Genomic DNA, 15,986 nt, shown 5'->3' with positions numbered 1-15,986 from the left:
TACAGAAGAGGAAACTGAGGGTCAGCCTGATTCCGCCCGGGGTTCTGGGGCTGCAGGAGGGCCACGATGCTCTGGGCAGCGGCTCAGACGTCCGGACGTACGCTGGTCCGTCAGCCTGCCCACCGTCGGGCTGCGCGCGCCGCCGGGGCCTCTAGACTGCCCCGCCCGACTCGGCGCCCGCCCCCAGCCCAGCCCACACGTGGGTTCCCGCACGTCCGCTCGGCTCCCCCCCTGACGTCAGCCTCCCGGTGCCATTTAAGGCCCATCCCGCGCTCTGCTGCGAGTCCTGGAGCTGCTGCTGCCGAGTCAGGATATCACCTCCCCGCGCGGCCGACGCCCTCCCGACGTGCAGTCCCGGTAGGGTCGGGCCCGGTGCGCACTGCGCCGGAGGGAACGGGAGAGCGAGTTGCCTGGGGCCAAGCTAGTTGGGCGTGCGCGGCACTGCATGGGCGCCGCAGCCTGCGAGGGGGACCCTGCTCTTGGAGGGTGTAGGCGCCGCTTCCCAGACGCTGTGTCCGGAAACCTGGGCGGTGGCGCACGCCATGCGTGGGCTCGGAGCTCGCGGCGTTCTGCTTTTGCCCTAAGGGGGTACCGGGGTGTCTGGCCGGGCCGGAAAACCGAGGAGGTGGCCTCCCATTCTGGGTTTAAAGCCCACGTGGATGCGGAAGGACAAGGAGATGGCAGAGCTCCTCCAAGAGATTTAAAGGGTGGGGAAAATCAGTGAACGGGCAGAACTCGAGATCCAGTTCCCGGAGCCCGTGGAGTCGAAAAAGCCTCAGCATGCCCGGGGCGGGTTCCTGGCAGCCGGAAAGCCATTGGGCGTCGCGCGGGTTCCATTTTCCCCTGGAATGCTCTAGTGGTGGGCACCATGGGGGCGGCTGCTGCCTGCAGATTACAGGGCGCTTTTTTGATCAAATGGCATTAAACAGCTGCTAGGGTATTGATGCGCTGTGCTAGACGCGGTGCATGCAAAGATGAAGCAGATAGGCTTCCAGCCCACTGGCACCTAAGCCTTGAGAGTAGGATCCTTTTTTGACAAATGGGGAGATCTAGATAGAGCTCGGGGAGGGTTTAGGGCATATCTAAAGTCACAGTGAAAGGGCGTAGAGGTGGGGAGTAGACCCTCGTACTGCAGGGCTTCCTCCACTAGATGTTCCTCTACCCCTCACTCCAGCCTCTACATTGAATGGGGCGCTGGAGGCCAGGGCTGAGGTTTTGGTGAAGCCAGGGGTCTCTACTGGAAGAACGTCTTCCTTCCCCCTGCCAGGCTGCAGAAACCTTACAAGGCTGTCTAGAAATAGCAGTGATTTGTAAGGAGAGACCCGATTCTGGCTTAGTGGCTCTGGGCTGCCTGCCTAGAGGTCCTCCGGGATATTTTTGCCCTTTGGAACGGTGTCAGGACTAGATGTAGCCCTTTCGGGATGCAACCTATGACATTTCAGTCCAGTGAGTGCAGTGCAGTTGGAATCAGCAGAGGCGAAGGCCCCCTTCCTGGCTCTGGAAGTCTAGGTCTCCACAAAGTAGCTATTACCTTAAACACCAGGCCTTAGGCCCTCTGCAGCTATTTCTTCACTTCCTGTGCTGACAAAATTTCCTCATTCCGGGCCTTATGCCGTTGCAACAGGGATCACGGCAGAAGCCGCACGAGGCGCCTCCCTCCGGTTGGTTAACATAGGCCCCTGGTTCCTGGTATCGCGTTTTAAAGCCTGGCTCTGGCTGCGTGCCCGGCCAGGGGGGTTGTCAGCCAGGCTTCACGTTGCTCGTGTCTGCTCCGGGTCACTGGTTAAGTCTAAAGTCTGACTCCTAGCTCGCTTTCTCTGACCCAGAGAGCAGGATGGCTCCCGATTGCCCTTTGCTTGCCAGGCGAGGCCCGCTGCGCACCTCTCAGTGCCCAGCGGCCACTAGACTGTACGCTCCGCCCCCTAACCCAACCCTAGCGCACTGAAATGCGCAGGCGCGCAGGTTTCTTAGCGGCAGCGAATCTTCTGGACCTGGGCCTGGTGTAGAACCCCACAGCAGCTTTACAGGGCGGGGAGGGGAGGAGGAAGTGAGCACGCAGGCGCAGAAGTCATTACACGGCCCCTTGCATCTAGGACATGCTTTGTGGCGGTTAATGGCGTTTTCTTCGTGTGTATCTGGTTCTTACTTTAGGGGCTTGGCAGTGTACTTGCTCTAAGAGGCCTTGGTAGCTGGGGTAGAGCTGGGAGGGCAGCTCACAGTGATCTTGGCTGAGGCTAGGCTAGCCCCACCTGGGGTTAATAAACCAAGATGAGTAAGCCGTCAGGAGGCTATACTTACACCGAAACGTCGATATTATTTTTCCACGCCAAGGTGAGGTTCTTCACACCATGATCCTGGCCAAATCAGACCCTAATATTAAACCTTTTAACTCTCCTTTGACCACTTTTATGCCTTTTTCTTGTTTTAATCGCCCCTTTGTGATTTTTGGTGGCAGATACCCCCCAAAAAACTTTTTCAGAATAGCTGTTGGTTAATAAAGCATTAAAGAGGGTGCAGTGATACTCCATGTTTTTCTCTTATAGGTTCCTTCCTCTTCCAAAACCAGTATGGCAACTCTCAAGGATCAGCTGATTCACAATCTTCTTAAGGAAGAACAGACCCCCCAGAATAAGATTACAGTTGTTGGGGTTGGTGCTGTTGGCATGGCCTGTGCCGTCAGTATCTTAATGAGGGTAAGTGAGAGCCCATCACTCTAGAAGCCAAAGATATCTTGATTCCTCTCCTTTCCCCACCCCACTACCAAGAATTACATCATCATATTGTATATAAAAAATATTTCAATTCTTGAAATCATTCCAGAAGCTGTATGTGAAACTAAGTTTTAAAACATGATGCTGTACAAAAAGTATCTGAACTTAACAAGTATAAAAGGTTATTTATCTAGAGGCCCAGTTCCTTGAATTTGCTGTCCTGTGTTAATATGTACTGCTTACAGATGAAAAGGGAGAACCCATACTTTAAAGGAGCTAAACCTCTTTTAAAGTAATTTTTGAATTGAAAATAATACATACATATAGTAAAATAAAAATCATACTGAATGTGGGAAATCTTAAGTCTTCTCCCACCCCAAACCCCCGTTGTCCCTCCTTGGATAACAATTTTTTTTTTTTTAAACCAATTATGGAGTTACAATTTAATTAGAAAAGGAGAACTTTCGAATGAAGAATGCTTTTTACAGTATTCACACCTGGTTTATTTCAAAAAGAAATTGAGGGAGGTCACAATCTTAAGTTCAGATTTGAAGCTCCTAAAAGCATTCTCGGTCTGAACCGAAATGGAGTGAAGTGAGCAGGAATTGAAGGCAAAAATGAGCTACGCGGAGGTCTTATAACAAAACAAGTTGCTATGTATATATTTTTAGGAGAAGCCATATAATACAAAAACTCTTATTTATTCCCACTGGATCATACAAGGAGGGCATCTGTTTTCCCATTGAAGTAATTCTCCCACACCTATAAACTGAGGTCTTTTTCTGCAGTGACCTCTAACTCAGGTGTGGGTAAAAAGAGTTAACTGCCAGGGGACTCATTATATTGTAGATGATTTAGGGGTAGATATGCAGCCCAAAAAAAAAATTTTTTTTTTTTTATGCAGCCAGTATAATCTCTGTGATGACAGTCCATATCTCATTTATACTAAATCTTTTGTTGGTACTTCTCATCTGAGATACACTTATGAACTGACATAGGTTCAACTCCAAGAATATTTTTTGCCAGTACTATGCAATGCCCAAATCTCTCTCTATGTAAAACTATTAGTGTTGGTTCATATATGGAAAGCATAATCAGGCAAAACAAAACAAAAACTTAGTTACTGTCAAGTCAATTCCAATTCATAGCGACCCTATGAGTCAAACGGGAACCCTGGTGGCACAGTGGTTGTGAGCTCGGCTGCTAACCAAAAGGCTGGCAGTTCAAATCCACCAGCCATTCCTTGGAAACCATAGGGTTGCTGTGAGGTGGAATATAACCAGGGAATGATCCAAAATATCACTTTTTAATTCCAAGTCTTGATACTGGTCAGTATCACCCATTTAATGAATAGCAACCTAAAATCAACGTGTAAAACTGAATTTGAGAGGATAAATAGAGCAACTTAACATAATTAGAAGTTATTCTAACAACTGCAAGTCAGTGTTCTGCTTCCAGTGGTGGAAGCGGCAGTGGTGGAGCTTCTGCAGAGGTTCCAGTGAGAGGGGGTCAGTGTCTCCTATATGTGGATCATCTGTGAGTCCAGTTTTTAAATAGGGGCCTGCCTCTACTTTTAAGTATATCCTGATGAGCTAATAAAGCAGCAGGAGCTCTTCTATGCCAGAGATACAGTCACATGCCCTTCTAAAAATCTGCAAGTCACAATTTCCCATTTAACTTAAAAATTGTGTGTCTTTAGTAATTGGGAGTGTATAGCAAGGTATATATAGGTTTTTGTATGAGAGACTGACTTGATTTGTAAATGTTTACTTAAAGCACAATAAAAATTATTTTTTAAAAAAAATTGTCTTTTAGGACTTGGCCGATGAACTCGCTCTTGTGGATGTCATAGAAGACAAACTGAAGGGAGAGATGATGGATCTCCAACACGGCAGCCTTTTCCTTAGAACACCAAAAATTGTCTCTAGCAAAGGTTGATTTCAATTCAACAAGTTTATATTATAGTTTCTGTTAGACTTACTTCTTCATCAGGCTTGAAATACTAGCTCTTTAAAGATTTTTTTTTTATGTGGGATAGGAGAGCCTTGGAATAATTTGGCATTGGTATCTATGGTTATCAAAGTTTTGATATCTTGTAAGTGGTTTTAAATGGAGGTCCAATTTGTCCATGACATGGAAACATCTAAATTAGGATGTAGTTAGTAAAGCTGCAAAGCTGTCCATGTTTAACCACATTGCTTCTGTTACTTAAACTAAACATACTTAGCCTCCACTTCTTTTTACACACTAACTCAAGTGTGAAAGTAGGGTCAATGAGCCTGTTTAGCAGATATTTTTGGCTTGACCATTTCGCACTTAAAAGCCAGGAAGCCTGGAAACAGACCCAAATAGCATTTTTCCCCTGTAAATTTACTTATTGTTGTTGAGAATATACACAGCAAAACATGTACCATTTCAACAGTTTCTACATGTACAATTGAGTGACATTCTTTGAGTTGCACAACCATTCTCACCCTCCTTTTCTGAGTTGTTCCTCCCTCATTAGCAAACTCACTGTCCCCTGAGGTTCCTGTCTTGTCTTTTGAGTTGCTGTTGTCAATTTGACAGCTCTTAAAAGAGCATAGTGCTCAAGGCAGACTTTTTTTTACTAGTTAAGCCAAACTGTTGTTTGCTTTTAAGAAGACTTCAGGGAATATTTTCGGTTTGAGGTTTAAAGATTATCTCAGGGCAATAGTTTTTGGGGTTCATCCAGCCTCCATAATAAGGTCTGTTTCGATACTTGAAAATCATTGGCCTGTTATTGGATAGGTGACTCCCTTCATCGTTGTTATCCTACGTTAGCCATCCTGTGCCACAGGGTATCTAGAAAGAAGACTTGCTTGTTAACGATCATGGAAGCTCCACAGACTCATCCAGACTCCCCGAGGGACCAGTTTACTGGGCTAAAGGCTGTGGGACCAAGTTCTTGGGGAACATCTAGCTCAGTTGGCATAACATAGTTTATAGAGAATACGTTCTATATTGTACTTTGGTGAGTAGTGTCTGGGGTTTTAAAAGCCTGTGAGTGGCCATCTAAGATACTCTCCTGGTCTCACCCCTTCGGGAGCAAGAGAGAATGAAGAAAACTAAAGACACAAGGGAAATATTAGTCCAGAGGACTAACAGACCACAACTATCACGGCCTCTACCAGACTGAGTCCAGTACAACTAGGTGGTGCCCGGCTATCACCACTGACCGCTCTAACAGAGAAATCACAATAGAGGGTACCGGACAGAGCTGGAGAAGAATGCAGAACAAAAGTCTAACTCACCAAAAAAAGATCAGACTTACTGGCCTGACAGAGACTGGGGAAATCCCGAGAGTATGGCCCCAGATACCCTTTTGGCTCAGTAATGAAGTCACTCCTGAGGTTCACCCTTCAGCCAAAGATTAGACAGGCCCATAAAACAAAATGAGACTAAATGGGCACACCAGCCCAGGGGCAAGGACTAGAAGGCAGGAGGGGACAGGAAAGTTGGTAATGGGAAACCCAAGGTTGTGAAGGAAGTGTTGACATATCCAATGTCATAAAACAATACGTACGTATATTAACTGTTGAATAAAAAGCTAGTTCTGTAAATCGTCATCTAAAGTACAATTAAAAAAAAAAAAGACTTGCTTGTTACATATAAAGTCTCCTGTGCTTTAAGAAAAAAAAAAGAGCCTCTACCTGAGCTGATGTGAAGTAGTTACATAATTAAGTAGAAATAGTCTGGAAAAGTATGAACACTGAGCTCTGGTAGCAGAAAATTTGGGGGTAGGTAGGAATTGATATGAGAATCAAACTTGATTCCTTCCAGCTCCATTTGTAGTTACATGAAGTCACAATATGACTGAAACTAGAGAGCAAGGATGGTGTTGACGTATTCTTTCATTTAAGGGGCCACAGTGATAAAACTGCGAAAGGCAAATGTGGGGGTACTTGTCTGCCACTTACACAAAACACTGATAAAACTACCCACACAAGAACCTTACGGAACAAAGTTTTGAGAGTTAGGTAAAGAGTTTGCTTCAAGGCCTTAACCTGGTCATTGTTTCTTTTTTCTCTAGACTATAACGTAACTGCACATTCCAAGCTGGTTATTATCACAGCTGGAGCACGTCAGCAAGAGGGAGAGAGCCGTCTTAATTTGGTCCAGCGTAACGTGAATATCTTTAAATTCATCATTCCTAACGTTGTAAAATACAGCCCGAACTGCAAGTTGCTTATTGTTTCTAATCCAGGTGAGACTTAAATTGCTAGAGTGAAACTGATAATGCATGTTATATTCCGTATAAGCATGTTTATTCATATTTTTTATTCCCTCCTGAGAGTCGATTTATTGTGTTTATTTAAAAACATTAACGGGGATATAATCCCTTTAAACATAGTTGAAACTTAAAATTACTTTCCTACAAAGATCTTGGATAAGGAGTGAGTTCATGAGTAATGTGCCATACTCTTAATTGATGCACAGTTTATTTTCATAAAATTACATTTCCTAAATAATGGATTTGGTACGCTATACATAGAATAGAGGCTTAAAGATTGACAAAAATATTGATTAGTCATGATTGGTATATTAAGATTCATACAAAGCCATATATCTTATAGCCAGTCATTATCTAGTGATTGATTTAGTATCTGCCTGAATGTTTTCTTCATAGTGGATATCCTTACCTATGTGGCTTGGAAGATCAGTGGCTTTCCGAAAAACCGTGTTATCGGAAGTGGTTGTAATCTGGATTCAGCACGGTTCCGTTACCTAATGGGGGAGAGGCTGGGAGTTCACCCATTGAGCTGTCATGGTTGGGTCCTTGGGGAGCACGGAGACTCTAGTGGTAAGCATAAGTTATTTTCCCTTGGTTTTTAAAAAGACTGTGTAAGAAATTGACAGAAAGTTTATTATTATATCAGGTCCTAAGTCAGGTATTTATTCCTCAGGGTAAAATGTACTACAGAAATCTACCTTTTGGTATACTTATATGCTATGAATTGTTAAGATTTTAGTTATTTTGTATGACATTTTATGGCAGGGGAGAAGAGGGATGAAAGTTCTTACTTTTTACCGTGAACATCTTAGGATGACCTCAAACATTTAATATCATAGCCGTTTATATTTGACTTGAACTACCTAGCCCTGAGAAGGCTAGCTAATCCAACTGGGGCGCATGTAACCTGTAGAGAAAATTCTGTTGTCTATCACAGTGGAAAGATGTTACAATTTGTGCAGAATTCGTAAAATTTCCTATGCCAAGAACATTCACCTTGTGGTCTTTTATACTGTCTTTATAATTAAAATCTATACAGATTAAATGTCCAGTAGGTCTAGGAAAACAGGTTAGGGTATATGAAAATTCTTAGTTTTATATAATCTAAAGAAATGAAAATCTAATCTAAAAGTGAAAACTTTAAGAATTTGAACAAAGGTAGTCTGGATCATCTACCAAAAGAGGTAAGCCTCCCAGATAAGAAAAGAGAATTTGAAAAATGGACAAGAATTAAAAAGAAAAGTGGGGGGCAGGGGATAGAATTATTAGTCTGCTGTTGTGTGGAAATAAGTATGTTCTGTGCTATTTCTTTTAGTGCCTGTTTGGAGTGGAGTGAATGTTGCTGGTGTCTCCCTGAAACACCTACACCCTGAATTAGGCACTGATGCAGATAAGGAACAGTGGAAAGAGGTTCACAAACAGGTGGTTGAAAGGTAATAGAGCTCATAATTGGGCAACATGTTCGATTAAAATATATTCTTTTTATTTACAAGATTAAAATCTGTAATACAATTTGCATTTGCATATTTTCTTAGAAAACTTGTTTTCTTAAGCTTTGTTAAAAGTGGTACTATGAAACAAGTAAAAATTCTAAAAACTAAAGACAGTTATTAATGCTATAGTCTATCTCTTTGTCATAATTCTCAATTTACAGTCTGATAAATCTGTGGTTGTATGGTAAACTATTAAGATAAAACAAGCTAGATTCAGTCCACCGTGTTTGTGAGTCCGTCTTCAACAGCATATAATATTCATTTGGTTAGGAATAAAGCCTTTTAAATCTAAGTTCCTATTGTAGGCTTTATGAATAGAATACAGCTAGCTTCTTATTCAGATTCTTAGAAAGTTTTAAGCAATTTCTAGATTCTTAAGGGTACTAAAAATTTAAATAATACAACTGTTAGAAATTGTTGAAATAAAAAGGCTTTCAACTTGGAATTACTGTTAACTATGTGCTCATGTGTGGACCTCAGGTCTATAGAATTGCATAATGAATCATAATTCTTGGTTAATGACACATTCTCATGATTGGTCTATGCAAGGCCCTATTTGTTTAATTAGTTTTTTTTTTAAACGATGAAACCTGTGAATCTACCACCCAACACAAGAACTAAAACATTGGCAATAGTTGTCAACTAACTATAGCGTTCGGTCAGAATTATTAGTCTGCTGGTACTTGAATTCTTGATCAGTGAATTCAAGAAAGGCGTAAATTATAAATACGATACAATAGTTAATGAGGAAATGTTAAAAGTATTATTAAAGTCAGGAAAAACATTGTTCTGGAGATTGTAATCAATGTAGTAAGATAAAATTTTAAAAAATTTTATAAACATTGAAAAAATTACATTTCTAAGAATCACGCTTTTTGTTGCCCTTGTCTATCCTACAGTGCTTATGAGGTGATCAAACTGAAGGGCTATACCTCCTGGGCCATTGGACTGTCTGTGGCAGATTTGGCAGAAAGTATAATGAAGAATCTTAGGCGGGTACATCCCATTTCCACCATGATTAAGGTAGGTCTATGTAGTGATATATTTGAATGCCATGATTTTTTTTTTTAAGGCTCTTTTGAGAAAGCAGATTAATACACGTCCTCAACTACTGATTTAGTGAAATTAATTCATGCACCCACGCTTTTCTTCTTTGGGCAGAAATGGTTGAACTTTAGGGTTAGTGTTCAGTAGCACATAGATACTCGGTAATCTGTTGACTAAAAAAACTCCCTCAATTATGTTGAGGTGGGTGGAAGACTATAAAAGAGATAGTTTTTTTGGGGGAAAAAAAAAAATTTACACTCAAGTTAGAGTTACTAAAAGTATTACACAATAAAAACTGCAAAGTACTTGTGGGCATTGCAGCCAGTGTCACAAAACAATATGTATATAAATTTTTGAATGAGAAATTAACTTGAGGTGTAAACTTTCACCTAAAGAATAAAAAACAAAACAAAAAACTGGAAAGTACTGTGGATAATGACAACAGCTCAGATTTTCTTTGAGAGTGGAAATCTTGCTGCCAGTTTAATGGCTGTCTTTTATACTGCTCAGTACGTCATAGCTGAAAATCTGGAAAAGATTTTCTACTTACCAACTTGTATTAAATAGGCTTCATATTAGAGAGAATGAAAGTCTTGGGAGACCCCAGAATACAGATAAAATGTAAAATAATTCTCATTTTGCTCTCAGGGTCTCTATGGAATTAAAGATGACGTCTTCCTTAGCGTTCCTTGTATCTTGGGACAGAATGGAATCTCTGACGTTGTGAAGGTGACCTTGACCCCTGAAGAAGAGTCCCGTTTGAAGAAGAGTGCAGATACACTCTGGGGGATCCAAAAAGAGCTGCAGTTTTAAGCCTTCTCTTGTACCATTTCACTGTCTAGGCTATAAAAGGATTTTAGTTGGGGGCTTCCGTGTTGTCCTTTTTACCTGGTCTATGATTAAAGCAGTAAAATTGTGACTTAGGAAAAATATCCAGTTTCCTAAAGTTAGACATAAGAATGGTACATAAAACCTTACATCTGTATCCTGATGGTGGGTAATACTTAATCTTGTGTAGTTCTCCATAGTTGGTATAAAATACTTCACCACCTCTGAGACATCGCTGCCAGTGTTGCGCATGCTGCAACTGCCCTTCCAACCAGAAGAATGTGTTTACTGTGTGTTACTGGTTCCTTCACCCAACATGCCCAGTTTTTTTTCCCACTCGGTCACATCCTGGGCTCCAAAGTGTAAATCCAATATTGCATGTCTTGTGCATAATTGTTCTAAAGGATTTTATTTTGTGTGCTATTTCAGAGTAGTGTACATTGCCGTGTAATGTAAAAAGATCTACAGATAAACAATGCTGTCATACCAACTAAAACACCAAATAAACCATGAACAGTGACAACTCTGTTAATTTATTGCATTAAGATATAAAGTCACAAAGCTGCTGTTTATTCATTATATTATTGGTATGGTACCCTACAATTCATGTAGGGAACATTCTATATACAAATGTAAAAAATAGATTTTTTGCCAACTGAACACAGCAATGAACTTTGCCACTGCAGGTAACAGATTTTTAAGAAACTTCGCCCACTGGAAACACATACCATAATGGTACTCAAGTTTTAAGCTAGTTTTGGTGGTTCTTACTGGATTCCCTCAGAACATTTCTAGAACCATAACCCTGATACAGGCCTGAAAACCTTACTTCTAGAGGTTAACTACCTGTATCAGTGGCTGTTGAGCTGATTCCAACTCATGGCAACCGCATGTGAATCAGAGTAGAGCTGTGCTCCGTAGGGCTTTCAATGCTGATCTTTTGGAAGTAGATCACCAGGACTTTATTACAAGGTGCCTCTGGGTGGACTTGAACTTTCAACCTTTTGGTTGGCAGCTTCCTTAATCATTTGCAGGGCCCAAGGACTTTTCCAGATACAGGAAACAACAAAAAGTTTTGAGCCAGGGAAAAGCTGTCCAAAGGCTGGTTGGAGGGGGAGTGTAGTGAGAAGGGAGAGTGACTTGAGACGAGGTTGGAGGAGTAAGAGGTCCAGATCTCAAAGGCCTCCCTTAGGTTGTGGTAAAAATAGTTTATTCTAAGTAATAGAAAGCCATTGAAGGGCTCTAAGCAGGGTAAATGACCTGAACTATGCATAAAACACAGGCTTTATCATGGGAAATGGATTATCCTTTAGGATTTGGAAGGGGCTCAAAGCAAGTGTGTGACAAAAGACTATGGAGGAGATTGTGTTGCCTTCTGTGCATTATAAATTATTGGTATAAAAAGTACCCTTAGAGATGGAAAAACTAGTACTAAATAGACAATAAGTGGTAACTTTGGTGAAGATTAAGACAGTACACAATACTGGGGAAGCCAGCACAACCTGTACAAGGCAAGGTCATGGAAGCTCCATAGACACAAACTCCCTGAGGGACTGAATTGCTGGGCTGAGGGCTGTGGGGACCATGGTGTTAGGGAACATCTAGCTCAACTGGTGTTAACAGTTTATAAAGAAAATGTTCTACATTCTACTTTGGTGAGTAGCATCTGGGGTCTTATAAGACTGTGAATGGCCATCTGAGATACTCTACTAGTCTCACCCCTTCAGGAGTAAGGAAGAATGAAGAAAACAAAACATACAAGGGAAAGATTAGTCTAAAGGACTAACAGATTATATCTACCACAGCCTCCACCAGACCGAGTCCAGTATATCTAGATGGTGTCCAGCTACCACCACTGACTGCTCTGACAGAGCTCACGGCAGAGGGTCCCAGACAGAGCTGGAGAAAAATGTAGAACAAAAGTCTTAACTCACAAAAAAAGATCAGACTTCCTGGCCTGACAAAGACTGGAGAAAGTGTGGCCCCTGGACACACTTTTCGCTTAGTAATGAAATCATTCCTGAGGTTCCCCCTTCAGCCAAAGATTAGACAGGCCCATAAAAAAATGAAACTAAAGGCATACCAGCCCAGGGGTAAGGACCAGAAGGCAGGAGGGCACAGGAAAGCTGGTAATAGGGAACCTATGATTGAGAAGGGAGAGTGTTGACATGTCGTGGGGTTGTTAACCGATGTCACAAAACATTTTGTGTACTAACTGTTCAATGAGAACTAGTTCTGTAAACCCTCATCTAAAGTACAATAAAAAAAAAAGCACCGTTAGAAAACTAGACTTGGCCTTTCATTTTCACTACTACCCAATGTTCACCCAAGAGAAATCGAATTTTAAGGGTTTTAGGACTCAGTCCAGAGGTTACAGAGCTTAATAACTAAAAACAAAACAATTTCAAGTAAATGCGTGGGCAAGGACGTGATAAGCGCATCCAGAAGTATTTTCCTCAAACTCAGGTGGGTCATTCCTAAACCCATCCTTTAATTCTTTTTCATCCTGAGGGCCCAGGTCCCTTCAACAGACCGTCTCAAAAAGAGCAGTTAGGTCGGTCACGGACAGGCGCTCCGCGATGAGGCCCTTGCCCAGCTAGCTGCGCATCTTCAGTCTCGCCTCAACCAACCACTGTTGCTTCACTATGATTTGTCAGAAATGCCCTAAGGGAGCTTCCCGGGGCTGGCACCGTTGTGAGAACAGACACCGTTGTGAGAACAGAAGGCGTGCCCAGAATTCCTCCCTCAAGGACCTCGAGGCTGACCCCCTAAGCACCCGGGTAGCGGTGATGTTACCAAAGAAGTCTGGGTCCTAAAATCAGTCCCAGGTCAACTGAGGGAAATGAAACAAAAGTCCAGGATGCAGTCTCGTAGGGCCAGCCTACAGTTATTCACATAAACGATACCGACATTTGACCTCAGCCGTATTAAAGACTTGGTTCAGGTAGAGAGTTTGCCAAGCGCTTGCCAATGCGCCGGCGCCAGGCAGGCCCGGGGCGGGGCTTGCGTGGTGACGAACGAGAGCGGTGCGTGAGGGCGTGAGTGCGTACGTGCGTGGCAGGGTGGAAAGTGTAACCGTCGGTGGGCTTCGCGCTTCAACTGCTTTTACTGTTTTTTTTTTTTCTGGTGCCGCTTTTCTTCCTTCCTTAAAGGCGGTGTATTGCGCTTTCTGCCGTGTGTACTGAGTTGTGCCAAGCAAACGTTTGTGAGCATCTGGTACTGGGGTGAAAATGGTGACTGGGGGCAGGGAGAAGTAAAATCAGCCTGTAAGCGCCCAACCCCTACCACTGATAGGCTGCTCCTTTCTCTACCGCCTCCCCGCCTTGAGCAGGAAATTCTGTCTTTGACTTTCCCTCACCCGCGCCCCAACTTTCTGGGAGCTCAAGAGGTAGTTCCTTAGGTCTTCAGAGTGGTAGCTGTGAGATATTAATTTAGAGAGTTTGAATTCACTAAAATTGCATTATCCCTACCAGGTTCTCAAAATGTCAACTGTCAAGGAACAGCTTATAGAGAATCTAATTGCGGAAGATAAGATCCCTCAGCGTAAGGTCACCATAGTTGGAATAGGTGCCGTAGGCATGGCTTGCGCTATTAGTATCTTATTGAAGGTAAGTGACAAGCCCATCCTGTAGCTAAAAATCAAATAAGCACTTTTACGTCTTGTATATGTTGATGGGTTCAGGATTGCGGGGTTAATCCCTTGATATGACAAATATGTTTCTTATCATCAGATTTTGACCTAATTTAAGAACATTTAGAATCTACTCTGTCAGGGATTGCTAGAATATTTAGCTTTATTCATAGAAGCACATTTAAAAAATTACTTTCATAATGTTATAATCTGGCCTGTGGGAATGTACCTTTTTGTCCTTGGAAAGTAGAGTGAAAATCATATTTCTCAATGGTTTATACTTAAGATTTTTTAATTGTAAAAGTAGTACATGCTCATTGTAAAACAAAGTAGCAAATTTGATCAAACAGCAATGGGAGTTCTTTTATTTTCTCATTTCTGTTTCCAGAGGTAGACCTTGTTAACAATTTGGTGTATGTCCTTCCAGATATTTACATCTGTAAGACATTTAACAAAATGTATTAAACAAGAATAAAGGGGGAAAGGGGATTATAAGCCCACAAATAAAAGAAACCAGAAGAGGAGACAACAGTTTGAGAGATGTCACTATAATTTTGAAAGATGGAGATCAGATTCCCAAGTGGTAATTGACTTAACAGAGCCAATAACACTGAAACTTAAGTACTCACAAAAGAGAAATCCAAAAAGAAGCAAGCAGATTTCAGAGGCAGAACCCAAAAAAGGATCAGGTACCAGGTACTTTTGAAGGTTAGGGTAAGAGGGAGTTAAAAGCAGGAGCGTATCTCCTTCTAAAGACTCCTTATTTAGGCTGTTGACTCTTACTCTTGCAAAAAGAGGTCATTTAGTTTAGGAAGAATTGAACCAGAGAGCCTCTAGTGATAGGAACATCAAGCAGAGTTGAAGGGTGTGTGTGTGTGTGTGTTTGAAGTGGGCGGAAGTACCAGATGCTTCAGAAGGTAGAAGCGAGGGATGGGGCAGAAAATAGGAGGATTGGTTGAAAGTTTGTGTAAGGAAAACCACCGGGTCCTCTTTTGCACCCTTATCAACTAGGCAACCTCCTCTGTCACATCCCAGCAGGTGGGGGGAAGGAACTTATTCTTTGGAGAAATTGAACCAGATCAACTCTGAACTCAAGAGCACCCAGGTTCGTAGAGGACAGGCATCTTATTAAAAGCAGTAGGATTAAGTGAAAGTCTATGTGTTGAACAGTGATGCACCAACCCTGTTACCCCTCATTGGGTTATTAGAAGGCAGACTTTCAGAATAAGATGGAATATAGTAGAGCAAAGAAATGAAATTAGAAGATCAATCAGGAGGTCCAACAACTTATTAATTGATGTTTCAGCAAGAAATGAGAGGGAAGACAATTATTCAAGAAATAAAGCAAAAATTCTAAAACTGAAGGACATGAGTTCGCAAATATAAAGGAGTCACTGATTGCTGAGCACAGTGAATCAAAAAAGGCCTACTCTAAGGTATATTATGAAATTTCAGAACTATAATTGTGGGAGAAAACCAATTGTTGGAAGCCATTTATTTTCTAGGAGTCCCTGGGTGGTCCAAACAGTTAAGCGCTCCAGTACTAACTGAAAAGTTGGCGATTTGAATCCATCCAGAGTCTTTTCAGAAGAAAGGCCAGGCATTATACTTCTGAAAGGTCCCAGCCTTGAAAACTATGGAGTGGGGTTCTACTCTGCAACACATGGGGTAGCCATAAGTCAGAATCTACTCAGCAGCAACTGGGTTTTGGTTTTTTTTTCCACTAGAATCCGTTGTACTCTGGCAAATAGCCAAGTGAAGCAGAGTAGTTCAGGACCTTGTCTGAGGTCACATTGATATATATTATGGGATAAGTTACTTCACTTTGTCTTCTTGATTCGCCCTTTGAAATCTTCAGTTCTTTTACTTCATCAATTCTTCCTTTTGCTTTAGCTGCTCAATGTTTGAGAACAAGTTTCAGAGTCTCCTCCGACATCCATCTTGGTCTTTTCTTTCTTTCCTGTCTTTTCAGTGACCTCTTGCTTTCTTCATGTATGATGTCCTTGATGTCACTCCACAACTTG

At 42.1% G+C, this 15,986-nt stretch overlaps 2 protein-coding genes across 7 annotated transcripts in view; both read left to right on the top strand.

Annotated features, from left to right (window-relative positions):
* The first annotated feature begins 227 nt into the window (after nucleotides 1-227).
* On the top strand, nucleotides 228-12,619 carry LOC100668729 (L-lactate dehydrogenase A chain). The gene is made up of 8 exons (XM_010592195.3): nucleotides 228-357; nucleotides 2,544-2,693; nucleotides 4,527-4,644; nucleotides 6,763-6,936; nucleotides 7,360-7,533; nucleotides 8,279-8,396; nucleotides 9,356-9,479; nucleotides 10,152-12,619. The coding sequence occupies exons 2-8, from the start codon at nucleotides 2,568-2,570 to the stop codon at nucleotides 10,314-10,316; spliced, it is 999 nt and encodes a 332-aa protein (XP_010590497.1). The 5' UTR covers nucleotides 228-357; nucleotides 2,544-2,567; the 3' UTR covers nucleotides 10,317-12,619.
* A 124-nt stretch (nucleotides 12,620-12,743) lies between these two features.
* The window catches only part of LOC100667968 (L-lactate dehydrogenase C chain), a 52,019-nt gene continuing 48,776 nt past the window's right edge, over nucleotides 12,744-15,986 (top strand). For 2 of the 6 annotated variants that reach the window (XM_064288357.1, XM_064288358.1), the window contains exon 1: nucleotides 12,744-13,939. In XM_064288357.1, the coding sequence (XP_064144427.1) occupies nucleotides 13,814-13,939 (126 nt within the window). In that variant the 5' untranslated portion in view covers nucleotides 12,744-13,813. Of the gene's footprint in view, nucleotides 15,399-15,986 lie in introns of all 6 variants that reach the window. The other 4 variants (XM_064288356.1, XR_010322455.1, XR_002786319.2 and 1 more) reach the window with 4 other exon arrangements.

Source organism: Loxodonta africana, chromosome 7, assembly GCF_030014295.1.
Source record: "Loxodonta africana isolate mLoxAfr1 chromosome 7, mLoxAfr1.hap2, whole genome shotgun sequence".
Lineage (NCBI taxonomy): Eukaryota > Metazoa > Chordata > Mammalia > Proboscidea > Elephantidae > Loxodonta > Loxodonta africana.
Note: the sequence above shows the minus strand (reverse complement) of the source record. Positions and strands in the feature narration are given on the sequence as shown.

What these genes read in the sequence shown, in the direction of transcription:
- LOC100668729 (XM_010592195.3), top strand. Translation starts at nt 2,568, where the DNA reads ATGGCAACTCTCAAGGATCAGCTGATTCACAATCTTCTTAAGGAAGAA. An exon ending in GGAGCACGGAGACTCTAGTG is followed by an intron (nt 7,534 to 8,278) that starts GTAAGCATAAGT and finishes TATTTCTTTTAG; the next exon opens with TGCCTGTTTGGAGTGGAGTG. An exon ending in CACAAACAGGTGGTTGAAAG is followed by an intron (nt 8,397 to 9,355) that starts GTAATAGAGCTC and finishes TCTATCCTACAG; the next exon opens with TGCTTATGAGGTGATCAAAC.